This window comes from Erythrolamprus reginae, chromosome Z (assembly GCF_031021105.1).
Source record: "Erythrolamprus reginae isolate rEryReg1 chromosome Z, rEryReg1.hap1, whole genome shotgun sequence".
Taxonomy (NCBI): domain Eukaryota; kingdom Metazoa; phylum Chordata; class Lepidosauria; order Squamata; family Dipsadidae; genus Erythrolamprus; species Erythrolamprus reginae.
The window spans coordinates 145844551-145861827 of NC_091963.1; the positions used below are offsets into that span (position 1 = coordinate 145844551).

The 17277-nt window shown below is 39.5% G+C and overlaps 2 protein-coding genes across 2 annotated transcripts in view; both read left to right on the forward strand.

Moving 5' to 3' along the window:
• Positions 1 to 17277, forward strand: part of LOC139154299 (uncharacterized) — a 1065525-nt gene that overhangs the window by 739734 nt on the left and 308514 nt on the right. The window lies entirely within an intron of this gene.
• On the forward strand, positions 3693 to 15386 carry LOC139153191 (vomeronasal type-2 receptor 26-like). Its single transcript, XM_070726825.1, has 5 exons — positions 3693 to 3977; positions 5614 to 6477; positions 7927 to 8148; positions 11357 to 11483; positions 14488 to 15386. Exons 1-5 carry the CDS (start codon positions 3816 to 3818, stop codon positions 15384 to 15386), a joined length of 2274 nt encoding a protein of 757 aa, XP_070582926.1. The 5' UTR covers positions 3693 to 3815.

The following is a 17277-nucleotide window of genomic DNA, read 5'->3' on the forward strand; positions in this document are numbered from 1 at the left end:
TGACTGAGAATCCTCATTGATATGGAATGGAAACAATACATTACAGCTCTCATTGTCTTCCCTGCAATTATCTGAATTACAATAATTACTACTTCTCAAACAAAGCCCAACAGTTTTATCAAAGTTAAAAGAAAAAAATGTATACGTTCAAACATGGTTATAAAACCCCTTTACCTCCTGCCATTCAAAACTGGAGAGAAGACAGGTGTGGCTGAGGAGTTTTCCCCACCACTTTTCCTTTCCATGTTATGAGACATTCTCATCATTGAACATTATTGAAAGAGCTTGCTTGAATTAAATATAGACCTAATGATGAGGTTCTTGAATGACATTTGAGCACTAATCTGTGCCTAGATGATGATTTTAGAAGTCTTGTTTCTTCTCTTTTCTCATATAGAAAACAGTACCAATGCAAGAGTTTGTTTTCCATCTGATTCCCTTTCCATCCCTCATGAATCGTATCAACCAGGTGACTTCCTCATAGGTGGGATTACTTCCCAGATGTGGTACTTTTTTCATGAACTTTCCTTCCACAAACAACCTTCACAGGACTTGAAATTCCAGTTTCCAATGTAAGAAACTCTTGGAACTGAGTACGTAACTCCATTCTCTTTTCTATGAAAGAAGCTATTGGTTGGACCACTCTGTAATTCGTAAGACTTGGTGATATGCAAATGTAATGGATGAATGAAGGAGACAGTTTAAAAACTTAATCTTACAATTTATAAAGGGAAATTAAAGGGGAAATAAGTAGATAAATAAGCTAAACTCTCTCTCATATTCTTTCAATTTATACCTCTAATCAGCGAAGGGCTACCAAAATTTTTACTACCACACTGTGGGCGTGGCTTATGCAGGATGCCCTACATTTTCTTTCAACATCTTTCAGTGCAAATTTGGTGCTTTGGGGTGCAGCTCCATTTTCGCTACCCCACTGCATTCACCCCCGTCTGGGCAGCAGACTACCCCAATTATAATACATTATAATTGACACAGAATACCATATACCGTTTGTTTGTTTGTTTTTAGAATTGAAAGGGACCTTGCAGGTCATTTAGTCCAACTCCCTACTCAAGCAGGAATCCTACACCACCTCAGTCAGATGGCAGTCCATCTCCTCTTGAATATGTCGAGTATTGGGGCATTTACAACCTCTGCTGGCAGGCCATTCCATTGGTTGATCACCCTCACCATCAGAAAGTTCTTCTTTATTTCCAGGTTGAATCTCTCCTTGGTCAGTTTCCATCCATTGCTCCTGGTCTGGCCCACTGGTGCTCTGGAAAATAGTGTGACTCCCTCCCCTCTGTGGCAACACCTCAAATACCTGTATACTGCTATCATGTCCCCCCCTGGCTCTCCTTTTCACTAGACTGTCCATGCCCAGTTCCAGCAACCTCTCTTCATATTGGTTTGATAGTCTTGGTTTCTAGTCCCTTTATCATTTTTGTTGCTTTCTTTTGTACGTGTGCATTTCAGAGAAATGGGCAAGTAATTCCATTGGTACATTTATCTCACTGTTAGGAAATTTCTCCTTAGTTCTAGATTACATCTCTCCTTGGTTAGTTTCCATCCTTTGTTTCTTGTCTTGCCTTTTATGCTATCATGTCTCCCCTAACCTTTCTTTTTATTTGTTGACCATGCTTGCTTCTACCACCTCACTACATAATTTAGTCTGTTCTTTAAACTTCTCCCCTCTCTCTTTGACACATTGTATGAGGAAAACCATGTTGGTACATGGTATCAAAAACTCAGGGGGTAAGTGGTTGCACTTTGTACAACAACAAATTCTCCTGAAATATATCAGCTTTCAAGAGATGCAGCCAATTTCATCAGATGCAATGGAATGTTTGAACTGATGTAAGAATTGCATTGGACTGAGCTGTGTGAAGAGAGGAAGGGAAGTCAGGGTGGTTATACAGATACAAGTTCCTTCTGGTGTTTTGGAGAATAAATTGACCCCTCCTCTTCTTTATGGCAGCCCCTCAAAAACTGGAATACTACTTTCATGTCACTCCTAATTCTTCTTTTCTCTAGATTAGCCATATTCAAATCCTGCAACTGTTCTCCATATGTTTTTCTTTCCAGGTCTTTCATCATTTTAGTTGATCTTCTCTGGACTTTTTCCAAAGTCTCAGCACCTTCTTTGTAATGTCAATGGGTCCTGCCTGGGCTAGTCCATTCAATTTTCTTGGCAGCATTTTTGGAAGTGGTTTGTCATTGCCTTCTTCTTCCTAGAACTGAAGAACAGTAACTGGCACAAGGTCATTCATATCTGACTTCTCACTTAAGGCAGAGTTAGAACTCTTAAACTACTGGTTTCTAGCTGATTCCTTAACCCCTACACTAAACAGGTTCTCATCTTGTCAAATAATAACTTAATGTGTTTTTTAAAAAACACATCAAGTTATTTAGCATACTAAGTCCATGTTAAAAATTTCACTTTTGGGGGTTCACATCTGTTTCTTCCAAACAGAACTTCCTCAGACTTTCCTTTCCTCTTGATTCTTTAATGCTTCTTTTCTTCTGATTCAACCCTCATTCTATCTCGTTGACCAGTCCACCTCTGTATGTATGAATGTATGCATGCATGCATCTATCTATCTATCTATCTATCTATCTATCTATCTATCTATCTATCTATCTATCTATCTATTTGATTTTTATGCCACCCTTCTCCTTAGACTTAGGGCAGCTTACAACATGTTAGCAATAGCACTTTTTAACAGAGCCAGCATATTGCCCCCACAATCCGGGTCCTTTATTTTATGTGAAAATAAAGTAATGCATGGTGGGATATAGCAATAGCACTCTGCTTCACAGAGGTTTACAGACCTCTCTAAGTGGTTTAGAGTCCACTTAGTGTCCCCAACAATTTGGGATCTTCATTTTACATACCTCGGAAGGATGGAAGGATGAGTCAACATTGAGCCTGGTGAGATTTGTACTGTCAAATTGCAGGCAGTTGGCAGTCAGCAGAAGTAACCTGCAGTACTACATTCTAACCATTGTGTCACTGTGGCTCATAAGCAAGAATCAGCTCCATAGCTTTCTACATGTATGACTGGATGCTAATCTACTGTACTTTGCTTTGGGAATCCCAGGAAAAAGCATTCAGAATATGTGCCTTTAAACAAGCTGTAAGAACAATATGTAAGCTTCACTAGGAGGGCGCTTTGCTTATCCAATCTTTTATCCTAATTGTATATTTTTGGAGCTTGTATTTTATTTTATTTTTTAATAAAACTAAATATTTCTGAAGCATTTCTATGAAATAATATGGACATCTCTACCACTGTTGTTAGCCGCCCCGAGTCCATGGAGAGGGGCGGCATAGAAATCCAATAAATAAATAGATAGATAGATAGATAGATAGATAGATAGATAGATAGATAGATAAATAAATAAATAAATGTATATTCTCCATGTTGATTTCAAGGTTATACAACCTTTCATGAATTCACCTAATTTTTTACATCTTTTGGGCTGTTCCTCCACTCTCTCTGACTATTTTTGTAGCTTGACTCCACAACTACATATAAACAACACCTCATTTTGTTTCTATTGATTTTCCACCCAAATTTTAGATTGCTTGTAGTAAATAAAAGGCATCCAGAGACTGTTTTTTTAAAAAACAAAAAACAGTTACTTATATGGGTTGTACAATATGAACATAACTGTCTTTCAGCATAGTGACAAAATTCTACCAACATGTTTTGGGCTTGGCATTTGCAGTAAATGAGATTAACCAAAATCCCCAGATCTTGCCCAATCTCACACTTGGATTCCACATCTGTGATAGTTATTATGATGAGAAGATGACTTATCAGACAACATTGGACATGCTCTTCAAATTTGATAGATTTGTCCCCAACTATGCATGCAATAACCAGAAAAATCTCATGGCCATCATTGGGGGACTTGGCTCTGATATCTCCTTCCATATGTCTGACATCTTAACTCTTTATAAAATTCCACAGGTGAGTTCTTGAAATATATTTCTTGTCTATCAAGTTATCTTGACCCCTAGTGATTGCTTAGGCAAGTCTCTACAGTTTTGTTGCCAAGATTTCAGAAGCAGTTTGCCATTGCTTCCTTCCTAGAATTGAGAAACAGTGACTGGTCCAATATCAACTAGCTAGCTTCATGCCAAATGAAGGACTAAAACTCACCCTCTCCTGTTTTACAATCAGATGCTTTAACTGACTTTTGCACCACTACTGATTTGATTATAATTGAAGATGGAGTAGATTACAATTTAGAAAAAAAAAGAAGAAAGATTTGACTGGCAACAAATAAGAACCTAAGAAGAGCCATGCTGAATCAGGCAAAAGCCCATCGAGTCCAGCATTCTGTGTCACACAGTGCCCCACCAATTGTCCATGGGGAACTTGAGCAGAAAGAGAAGGCAAAACCCTCCCCAACAAATGATACTCAGGGGAATTTTGCCTGCCTCAACCAACATAGAGGGGGAACATGGGCATCCATTTCAATAACTACCGATACACGTGGCATTCATGAATCTGTCTAATCCTGTCTTGAAGCTATCAAGGCTGACAGCTGTCACAACCTCTTCTAGAAGGGAATCCCATAAACTAACAACCCTCTGGGTGAAGAAATTTTTCCCTTTATTTCTCCTCACTTTCTTACCTATGAACTCTAGGGAGTGCCCCTTCTTCCTAATATTGTATGATAGAGAATGTTTGACTCTATTTAAAATGAAGCCAGGTTATTGTGGTTTAAAAGATCTTGACAATTAAAGAACAGCAAAATAAGGCAGAGTAATGGATTTGAACAGTTTTATTTATTATTATTCCTGTTTAGAAATTATTTCTTCCTCATAGACCAGCATTGTTTGCATAGGATAGGATAGAATAGGACAGGACAGAACAGAACAAAATAGAATAGAATAGAATTCTTTATTGGCCAAGTATGATTGGACACACAAGGAATTTGTTTTGGTGCGATCGCTCTTAGTGTACATAAAAAGACAAAATAAATTTATCAAGAATCATAAGGTACAACACTTAATGATTGTCAAAGATTACAAATAAGCAATCAGGAAATAATATCAATATAAACCGTAAGGATACAAGCAAAAAAGTTACAGTCCTGCAGTTATAAGTGAGAAGAGATGGGTGATATGAATAATGAAAAGACTAATAGTAATAGTACTGCAGCCTTAGTGGATAGTTTGTCAGTGGTGAGGGAATTATTTGTTGAACAGAGTGATGGCGTTCAGGAAAAAACTGTTCTTGTGTCTAGTTGTCTTGGTATGCTCTATAGTATCATTTTGAGGGTAGGAATTTAAACAATTTATGTCCAGTGATGTCAGGGGTCTGTAAATATTTTAAACAGCCTCTTTTTAACTCGTGAAGTATGCAGGTCCTCAATGGAAGGGAGGTTGGTGTTTGTTTTTTCTGCAGTTCTGATTATCCTCTGAAGTTTGTGTCTGTCTTGTTGGGTTGCAGAACCAAACCACATAGTTATAGAGGTGCAGATGACAGAATGAAGAAAAGACATTGAAATCATCATCTGAGACACTGTGTTCTAAAGAGGCAGTCACAAAGACTGAAAGATGTGTCTTACAGTAAATATATGTGCATTTTCTTTTAGCTCACATATGGTTCTTTTGCCTCTGAACAAAACAACCCAACACGCTTTCCTTCTTTTTATCGCATGGTTTCAAATGAGGCCCATCAGTATACAGGAATTGTCCAATTACTGAAGCATTTTGGATGGTCTTGGGTTGGACTCATTATTTTGAGAGATGAGAGCGGAGATAATTTCTTGAAGATCTTGGAACATTTATTTTTCCAGAATGGAATATGTTCTGCCTTCATACAAAGAATCCCAAGCCAAGGTCGTTTGCCCTCGTTAACCCAAATCAACAAAGTATCCTCAAGTACTTATCAATATGTTCTAGACAACAGGGTCAACATATTTGTTGTGTATGGAGAAACTCTTACAGTGATGTGGCTGAGTTCTTTAATGTTTCAGTCAGATTCCTTTCATCAGGAAAATGCATCAATTGGAAAGTTGTGGATTGTGACTGCACAAATTGATTTCACAATAATGGGCCTTGTAACCAGTTGGGATTCAAAATTATTCCAAGGCACCATTTCCTTTGAAGTCCCTTCAAATGAACCACTTGGGTTTCAGACATACCTTCAGAACCTAAAATGCTGCCCAGAAGAAGGGGACAATTTCCTACAGGATTTTTGGGAGCAAGCATTTCAGTGTACTTTTTCAGATTGCAAAGAATCACTGGAGCAGGATAAAGTATGCACTGGGGTAGAGAAGTTGGAGGTGCTTCCAGATGCTGTTTTTGAAATGCAGATGACTGGTTACAGTTACAGTATCTTTAATGCTGTCTATCTTTTGGCACATGCTTTACATGCCATGTCTTCATTTAGGTTCCTCCACCGAGCATTAATGAAAGAAAAGAGACTTGCAAGACAGGATCTTCAACCTTGGCAGGTAATAAGAATCACAGTGGCTCCAGTGGTTAGGACACTGGTTTGATGATTTGCAAGCTTGTATTAAAGATCAGAGTGTTGCTTTGTGGAAGGATGAGATCCCATCATTTGCTCCAATTTCTGCCAACCTAGCAATTCAAAAGCGAGTAATCATGTAGATAAATAGGGACCATTTCAGTAGGCCCATTTAATGAAAGGTGACCCTCAACTGGGCATCCTCAGGACAACAGTAATGTCACCAGCTAATTCTTCCTCTCCATTTCTCTTTCCTTCCCTCTCTTTCCCATTTCTTTCTTTTAGTCCACTTCGCTCTCTCTCCGCTTCTCCGGTGGGCACAGCCTCAGTGCCCTCCCCTTTGCTCTGCCCCCACGGCAGCTGCCATTGGTGCAGCGACAGCAGCGGCTCCTCTCAGACCAGGCCCCACCAGCGGGTGCCACTTTCCACGCAACTCTAGCCTTCTCCCGCCCCAGCCCGCACGGCCACCTTGTGGCTGCTTGCAAACCCCTGACCTCCACCGCCTCCCCCCCGCGGCACAAGGCGAGCAGCAAAGCTGCTTTCCCGAGCAGCCGGCTTTGCTGGCCGGCACAGGGCAGCCACCGTGACAACAACAACAACGGCCCCGTGCCAGCCACTGATGCCAAGAGCCCAAAGCCCACTCTCCAGCGTCAACGGCAGGCTTTGGGTGAGCAGAGCTGTGCTCTGGGGTAGAAAACCTCTGAGGCAGAGGTGAAATCCAAGGGTTCTGTCAGGTTCTGGAGAACTGTAGTGGAACTGTAATTCCAAGCCAGAAGATAGCTACTGGAGACAAAATATAGGCTGGCAGCTAATTGGAAAGATGGTTTAATGATGAAGCAGAACCACATGGGTTCTGGTGCAGCTGACTACAGGGAGTTGAGAGTGGGGGATTTTTTTATACTTTCTTTAAGCCTTGCACTTGAGCTTCCTTTTGCTGTGCAAGGACATGTATTCTATTGACTGTTGTAGGAGTTATGTAGAGGTCATAGCTGGTTCTATAGGTTGTCTGAACTCCCAGGTTTGATTGAAATTTGGACTGTTGAGAAGATGCAGTGAAAAGGCTTGTGTTCTGAAGGAGTGTTGGGTAATTCCTCTTATGGCTTAATGGCTTTGACCTGGTTTGGATCTTGAGTGAAGGCTAATTTGTTCAGACTTTGCTGTAGGGAGTAATGGATGACCAAATCTGCATTTCTAAAATATGCCCCAGCTCAGTATCTGCTTGGGGGCAGGGACCTGGACTTTTGAATTTCTATCTCCCTTAATTTTTTTAAAATTCATTTTTTATGAGAAATATTTTATCCTGCCCCTTTAAAAAAATCCTCAAAAATACTTTATTCTTCTAGGAGGGGTGGTGGTGGCTTCCCACAAGTTGATCAGCTAAGTGAACACACTATGATATATGTGATGTTTTAGCTGTTCTTTCTTTTCCTGACAGCTTCACTGGTTTCTTCAAGGCATTTCCTTCAACAATTCAGCTGGAGAAAGAGTGGCTTTTAATTATAAAATGGAGGTTGCCACTGGTTTTGATATAATGCAGATGGTGATTTTCCCAAATAATTCCTTCACTAAAGTAAAAGTTGGGAAAATAGATTCCGAGGAAGAGCAAACTTTCAGCTTTTATCAAGACAGAAATAGCTGGCACAGGCTTTTCAACCAGGTGAACATTCTCAATTTAAACCCATTGCTGTATTATTTTTAAAAAGTATTTTATTTATTTATTTTTATGTATGCATTTGTTTTGTCCAATACACAATAATACACAATGAGGGTTATAGAGGATATAATCAGATAGAATGTATGAAAGGGGAAATAGAGGAGAAAATAAAGGAGTGAAATATAACTATGAGAGAATAGCAGAAAAAATATAGGTATAGAAGAGAAGATATAGGAGATATAGGAGAGACAATAGGACAGGGGATGGTAGGCACTCTGATGCACTTATGTACGCCCCTTATGACCTCTTAGGAACTTGGTGAGGTCAGCCGTGGATAGTCTAAGGGTAAAGTGTTGGGGGTTAGGGGATGATACTATAGAGTCCGGTAGTGAATTCCATGCTTCAATAACTCGATTACTAAAGTTGTATTTTTTACAGTCAAGTTTGGAGCAGTTAATATTAAGCTTGTATCTGTTATGGGCTCTTGTGTTGTTGTGGTTGAAGCTGAAGTAGTCCTTAACAGGCAGGACGTTGTAGCATATGATCTTGTGGGCAATACTTAGACATGTTTGAGGTGTCTTAGTTCTAAGCTTTCTAGACCCAGGATTGTAAATCTAGTTTCGTAGGGTGTTCTGTTACAGGTAGAGGAGTGAAGAGCTCTTCTGGTGAAGTATCTCTGGACATTTTCAAGGGTATTAATGTCAGAAATGTGGTATGGGTTCCAAACAGATGAGCTATATTCTAGGATGGGTCTAGCAAAAGATTTATAAGCTATGGTAAGTAGTGTGAGATTGCCAGAGCGGAAGCTACATAGGATTTTATGGATTAGACATTTCGTCTGCTTTAGAAATTGACCCTGTATGGGCAGTTATATTTTGAAATGAAGAGCAATAGCAGTAGCAATAGCACTTAGTACTTGGATTCTGCTTCATAGCGCATTACAGAATTCTCTACGTTGTCAGCCCTGAAGTGAACCAGGCTAGGGCCATCTTGGCATCTTCAAAGTTGCCACACAACAGAGAGAGGGGGAAAATAGATAGGATTTTGTAATCAAAGCAATAAAGTTTTCCCATGGGAACCAAGGACATTCTCACATGTGGTTGGCCAGAGGAGGGGGAAATAACCAAGTAACCAGCCAGCAACTATATTGAACACCTGGGGGAAGGGGAAACTTTTATTTTTAATTAGGTGAATGTCAGCAGAACTTTTAGAGTCAGATTTCATCATTTGTGCCAATATGATGTATCCAATAAAACTGTTCTTTGAGGAATTTACCTGTCTTGGAATTCTGATTTCTATGGGTTCATTACTTGAAATGTTGACATAAACTGTTTATATATTGCTCCTAACTGTTTGGGTCCTCATTTTACCAATCACAGAAGCTCAAGGTCAACCTTGAACCTGTCAGGGAATGATCTCCTGACAATGGGCAGAGTTAACCTGCAGTATTGCATTCTAACCACTGGCCGCCATGGTGCATGGTTACCATATCCAAGTATATCATAGTATATCCAAGTATATCATAGTATCCAATTATTGTGGTCTCATGTTAGTCTAAAATTAGACAAATAAAGCAAGAATTCAACAAACACAAGGGACTTTAAATCATTGAGTCCTTCCTTCACCCTGCTTCTCTCCAATTTAAATCCTATATCAATTTAGATATTCTGTGTTTCTGTGGAGGAAGAAGTGAGCATGTGGCTTTTAATAAAATTTGTTAGGCAAAAAGGTGCTATGAGACTCCTGTTGTCTTCTTTTTAAAACTAAACATGGTTTACTAAAACCAAGACTAATGGTTTAATTTGGATAATCCCAGACAATTCATTTGTTCAGAAAACTATTTTGAACAACCCCATGTTTTAGCACAATGGTGGGCCCATGTGCTATACTCTCAAAATTTAAAGATGTAATCTAGGAGACAACAGCTAGAATCATTAACACAGTTTTGCAATAGAAAATGCATTGTGTCATAAACATATGAAGTCATTAAGCCTCCTATGAATATTGTGTATGATTTGGGGCACCACTCTTCTAGCGGAATATTGACAAGTTAGAGATGGGAGCAATGAAATGATACAAAGATTTGAGGACATGCCATATGCAGACAAGGAGTGGGTTCTAACTTACCTTGCTGCCAGTTCACTTCCTCCCATGCTGCATGCCCGTACCTCATGCATGTTCATGCACAGTGGCAAAAAATCCAAAAATAGCCAAAAGTTAGACTGCAATGCATGTGTAGTGCCATAAATTTGGCTTCTGAGCATGTGCAGAAGGAAAAAAAATATTCCCCCAAAAAATTCCCTCCCAATTTTTTTTAAAAATGATGGTGGCCTCCATGGATCAGAACTGACCGAATCAGTTTTGTGACATCATCATGACATCACCAGCAGGTTACTAACAGTTCAGGCAAACCGGTCCGAACCAGGAGGAACCCATCTCTGATGCAGATAGACTTAAAAAAAACTTGAGATTTTCTCTTTTTTTAAAAAAGAAGACTTAAGAGAGAGAGATGATAGATATGTAAGGACGCTATAGAAAAGTTGGTCAATATTTGTTTTTCATGACTACGTAAAGAAAGACCAGAAATGGCAATAAATTGCATTATCCATTTTCAAGAAAACTTCTTGATGGTAAAATTGGTTCAACAGTGGTATATCCCAGGTATAAAGGCTGAGGTTTTCCATCTTGGGAGGCCAGTTCTGCCATTTTTCACCCTCCCAGACTTCAGAGGCTTTCTTCAAGCCTCCAGGAGGGAAAAGATGGCCTCCCCCATACTCTGGAGGCCCTCTGGAGACTGGAAACAGGCCCATTTCTGGACCTCTGGTTTCCTTGAGTTCTGGGAGGGCATCCAGGGATGTTGTACACATATTGCATTATGGATGCCAGCATGCACATGCATATACCACAAGCTTTTGGCACATGAAGAGAAAAAGGTTAGGCATCACTGCCCCAGATAAACTGGGGTAGAGTCTTAAAATTGTATTTATGAACAAATTGGAGCTGAGAGCCACCATATCTCTATCTCTGAAACATTACTTGTAAAGCAAGTCCTTGACCTTCCAAATTTTCCCCAAACCAGTTTCAAGAAATTCTTGCTGATCAATGTACATATTTATCTATATCAATCATTACAGGCTTTCTTTTTTTAATACAGTATATGATGAAGAAAATCAGTTTTTCTATCTTAATTTATTTTTACCTGTATGGATAGGTTCTGCCCTTTTCTCTGTGTAGTAATCCTTGCCAGCCTGGATATCAAAGAAGAAAGAAAGAAGGTGAGAAATTCTGCTGCTACGATTGTGCTCCTTGCCCAGAAAGGGAAATTTCACACAAAATAGGTAGGTAATAAAATACAAAAAAAAAAATAGTTCAGCATGCATTAATACAAGCTGTCATGTGCAAAATGTGTTTGCTGAAAATAAGACTCTGTCTTATATTTTTGTTATCACCAAAAAAGGAGCCAAGACTTCTTTTAAAGGGGGTGGTGGTGTCATCCACTGACTCACTTCACTTGGGTGCATCGCCCTGATTCTTTTTCACTATCAAAGGCCTTCAGGAACTTCTTAATCTGGCAAGGCCAATAACAGAGCTCTGAATCGATCCAGAGCTCTTTTATCAGCTTCAGGAAAGCCTTGCTGGATCCAGCAAAAAAGGAATGGGCTGAGGTGTGCAAGGCCTGGCTACAACTATCTGAAAGGGCAGCTCCAATCCTCCCATCCCCACTCTCCCTTATTTTTTAGCTGTGCATCTGGAGGGGGTGGCATCTTAATTAGACCTTATTTTGGAGGTAGGGCTTATATTGGGTGCACATGTAAAAATCAAGCTACTATTTATTTTCTGAGTAAGTCATATTTTGAGGGAAGCATGGTATTATATCAGCTAGCCAGGAGAATTTGAATATAATTCCATGTGTATGAGAAATCCAAAGAAGAAACTAATTTCTAGTACAATGATTTTTCAGTGGGATCATTGAGAAATCAATATGATATTTTTTAAAACAACAACAACAACAACAACAACAACAACAATATCTGTACCTAAAAGGCAGTGAAGCGCTACCAACATTTTTACTACCACACTGTGGGTGTGGCTTATGCAGGACGCCCTGCATTTTCCTTCAACATCTTACAGTGCAAATTGGGTGCTCTGGGGTGGAGCTCCATTTTTGCTACCCCACTGAAAGGTAAAAGTTTTCCTGTCCAGTCATGTCTACCTCTTGGATACCTCATTTTTTAGCCAAGGAAGCCAGCATTGTCATGTATGCAGTTACCTTCCCATCAGAGGTGGGATTCAATAGGTTCAGACCAGATGTGGAGAACTGGTAGCAGAAATTTTGAGTAGTTCGGAAAACTGGTAAATACCACCTCTCTCACACACACACTCCCAAGCTGTGTCAGGCCCACCTTGGACTTCACATAATGACTTTGGACCTGACAGGCGGCCTCCCTTCCCGCAAAACCTGTCTCCTGGAACGATGAATAAGTATAGGGGTTAGTACCATTCCAAACCATCCTACCTTCCCCCTCTGGGACCCTTTGGCTTGTTCAGATAATTCTCATGGAACTGCTTGACTAACCTATCAGCACTGACATCCTGACTCTATACCCAGGTAGCCTCCGACAGAGGGTACCCCTTCCAATGAATTAGGTACTGCAAATTTCCCCAGAAAATGTGGGAGTCCAATTTTTTTCCCACCATAGTAGGGTTCCCCTTGAATCACTACAGGGGAAGGGGGTGGCTGTGCGTGTGGCCTTATGTTGGGCCTGATCACCGGCTTAAGCAGGCTGCAGTGAAATACAGGGTGGATCCTCGCTAGGATTCTAGGCAGTGCAAGCTGCCCCCGCACCGTGACTGGGTTGTTCACTATTGGGAAAGGGCCTAGGAATTTTGGGCCTAGCTTTTTGCTAGGCAGCCTTAACTGAATGTATTTGGTAGATAGGAAATTTTTTATTATTATTATTATTATTATTATTATTATTATTATTATTATTATGCTTTCTACATGGGGCTACCTTTGAAAAGTGTTCTGAAACTTCAGATTGTGCAGAATGCAGCTGCAAGAGCTATCATGGGCCTTCCTAAATATGCCCATGTCACACCGACACTCCGCAGTCTGCACTGGTTGCCGATCGGTTTCCGGACACAATTCAAAGTGTTGGTTATGACCTATAAAGCCCTTCATGGCATCGGACCAGAATATCTCCCGGACCGTCTTCTGCCGCACGAATCCCGCGACCAGTTAGGTCCCACAGAGTTGCCCTTCTCTGGGTCCCGTTGACTAAACAATGTTGTTTGGTGGGACCCAGGGGAAGAGCCTTCTCTGTGGCGGCCCCGACCCTCTGGATCCAAATCCCCCCAGATATCAGAGTTGCCCCCACCCTCCTTGCCTTTCGTAAACTCCTTAAAACCCAACTCTGTCGTCAGGCATAGGGGAACTGAGATATTCCCCCTAGGCTTATAATATGTATGCATGGTATGATTGGTTTCTTAAATTGGGGTTTTTTACATTATTTTTAATATTAGATTTGTACATATTGTCTTTTTACTGTTGTTAACTGCCCCGAGTCAGCATATAAATCTAATAAATAAATAAACAAACAAACAAACAAATAAATAAATAAAAATAAAAATTATTATTATTATTATTACTTAGATTTGTATGCTGACCCTCTCCGAAGACTCACTTTCTCCCATACTGTGTCTGTGCATGCACAGTACCAAAAACCAAGGTTCTCAACATGTACTGAAGCAAAAAAACAGTTTGTGCACATGCACAAAATCCAAAACCAAAATAACAGCACCCATGAACCAGCACTGTGAGATCATCACTGGTTTACTAATGGTTCTAAAAAACTGAAGTAGGAACCCACTTCTGCTCCAGGTGCTGATTAGAGTGTCTTTGGCCTCCAAGAGAAAGTATGTTATTTTGGCTACATATCCCCCCAGATATCTCTACTCTCCCACTCTTTCCCACAGCTCTCTCTAGCCTCTCTGTGGCAACCTATGAAGAAATTACAAGATGGCTCCAGGGTTGACACATACACTCACTCCTTTAGACAAACCTTTTTTTTCCAGTTGGCAACATCCTGGTTTGGTTAATGAAATGTCTACAAGAAAACACCCTAGCTCAGAGAGCAACAATAAACAATATATTTTAGAAACTCTAAAGGCATCAAATAAAAGGTAATGCTATACACACTAAAGGTTTGGTTAAATACCAACAGCTTACAACATAGGATAACACAACAAAGTTGAACAGGCAGGGATTAGGTTGAATAGAACATGGACATTTCTCTTGGGCCATGCATGGTCAATTTTTTAATTTCTTTTTTCAATGTCCAGATATGGTTGACTGTTCCCCTTGTCCAGAAGATGAATATCCAAGCAAGAAGAAAGATCAATGTGTTCTCAAGACTTTAAACTTTCTGTCTTATAAAGAGCCATTAGGAACATGTTTAGCCTTGATTGGGATTAGCCTATTTATAACTACAGCATTTGTCCTTAGAACTTTTTTAAAGCACCAAGACACTCCCATAGTCAAAGCCAATAACTGGCAACTTACAGTTACACTCCTTCTGTCCCTTCTCCTTTGCTTTCTTTCACCTTTGCTGTTTTTGGGGCAGCCTAACAAGACCACTTGCTTTCTTTGCCAAACTGCTTTTGGCATTATCTTTGCTGTGGCCGTTTCCTGTGTATTAGCTAAAACCATCATGGTAGTTGTAGCTTTCATGGCCACCAAACCAGGGTCCAATATGAGGAAATGGTTGGGGCGAAAACTGACCAGTTGCATTGTTATTTTCTGCACTCTTATTCAAGCAAGTATTTGTTCTTGGTGGATGGCAACCTCTCCCCCCTTCCCAAATTTGGATATGCACTCCCTCACCAGTGAAATCATAGCAGAATGTAATGTGGGGTCTGCTGTCATGTTCTATCTTGTCCTGGGCTACTTGGGATTTCTAGCCATCATTAGTTTTATGGTAGCTTTTTTTGCCAGGAAGTTGCCAGATGCTTTCAATGAAGCCAAGTTTATCACATTCAGCATGCTGGTGTTTTGTAGTGTTTGGTTGACCTTTGTCCCTACTTATCTGAGCACAAAGGGGAAGTATATGGTGGCTGTGGAGATCTTCTCCATCCTAGCATCCAGTGGTGGATTGCTGTCTTGTATCTTTTTCCCCAAATGCTACATTATTCTGTTGAGACCTCAATTAAACAACAAGCAGCAGTTAAGAAAAAGCAATTAAGCAAAGTTTATGTGTTCTTTATGTGGTAGGCATTAAACGTGTGTGTTTTACAATTGGTGGTGAATAATAAAATTCTGCCTAATTTTAAATGCAGTAGAACAAAATGTAGCTACATTCACGGACACTGAATCATGCTGATCTGATAACAAGTGTATAATAAAAAGAAGAGAATTTTCTGTTTTACCAAGTAAGGAATTATAAGGGGGATCTTTGAGTTCTTATAGAGGACTCAATGTCAACTTAGGTTCAAAAATCACTTTTAATGCATGTTTCTTTTAAAATAAATCTCAGCCTTAAAACATGTTGGGTGTTTTTATTATATCATCATTATATTTATCCCTTTCATTACTATGCAAATCTCTTTGAACTCAGACTGACATTATATGAATAACCATTGAAGATGTAATAAGACTTTTTCAACATTATATTATATTTTTAACCATTTAACATTATATGAATATTTATCTATCTATCTATCTATCTATCTATCTATCTATCTATCTATCTATCTATCTATTTGATTTTTTTATGCCGCCCTTCTCTTTAGATGCAGGGCAGCTTACAACATGTTAGCAATAGCACTTTTTAACAGAGCCAGCATATTGCCCCCATAATTCGGGTCCTCATTTTACCCACCTCGGAAAGATGGAAGGCTGAGTCAACCTTGAGCCGGTGATGAGATTTGAACCCCTGACCCTCAGATCTACAGTCAGCTTTAGTGGCCTGCAGCACCGCACTCTACCTGCTGCACCACCCCAGCTCCACTGAAGATGTAATAAAACATTTTAAAGCAGGGGTGTCAAACTCAAGGCCCACAAGATGGATCTGGCCTTTTTTTTTGGGGGGGGGGGTTATAAAATTTTATTTATTTTTCTTCCAACGTACAATAAAACAACATGAGCAGTAAAAAAAAACCCCACAGAATCAATGCCTAAAATAATGATATTTCTTTGATATGTTAAACATTCAGAGAAAAAGAAAATACTAATAATACTTTTAATATGTATCCTCTTCTTTTCTGAGTCAATTAAATTAACTACACATGAGATATATTTCATCTATAGATAGCAATATTATTAAATCTAGTCCCTTATATTTCCTTTTTCTGTTTATAATAAAACATAAACCTCTTAACATCTTAACTCAATATCTAATTTAATCCTTTCATTTCTGTGTTGACTCCTTATCCATGCAAATCCCTATGAACTCAGACTGACATTATATGAATAACCATTGAAGATGTAATAAGACATTTTAAAGCATGGGTGTCAAACTCAAGGCCCACAAGATGCAAGAAAAAACAGAAAAGCAAAAGAGAATCTTGTCTTACCGCCCCGAGTTTTCGGAGAGGGGCGGCATGCAAATCCAAATAATAAATAAAATAAATAAATAAAATATCAAACATTATTAAAAGGGAAAAAAAGAAAAAGAAAAGGCCAGAAAGGAAAAAAAGTAGAGGGAAAGAATGGAAGTGGTGGGAAGGGGTAAGAAAAGATGAGAGAGAAGGAAAGAAAAGAAGGGAAAGCAAAAAGGAAAGAGATAGAAAGAAAGGGTGTCAACTATTTATTCATTCATTCATTCATTCATTCATTTATTTATTTGATTTGTATGCTGCCCCTCTCCGTAGACTCGGGGCGGCTAACAACAATAATATAACAGCATACGACAAATCTAATATTTAAAATAACTAAAAAGCTGTATTAAAAGCCAAACATACACACAGACATACCATGCATAAATTGTATAGGCCTCGGGGGAAAGGAATATCTCAATTCCCCCATGCCTGATGACAGAGGTGGATTTTAAGGAACTTACGAAAGGCGAGGAGGGTGGGGGCAATTCTGATCTCTGGGGGGAGCTGGTTCCAGAAGGTCAGGGCCACCACAGAGAA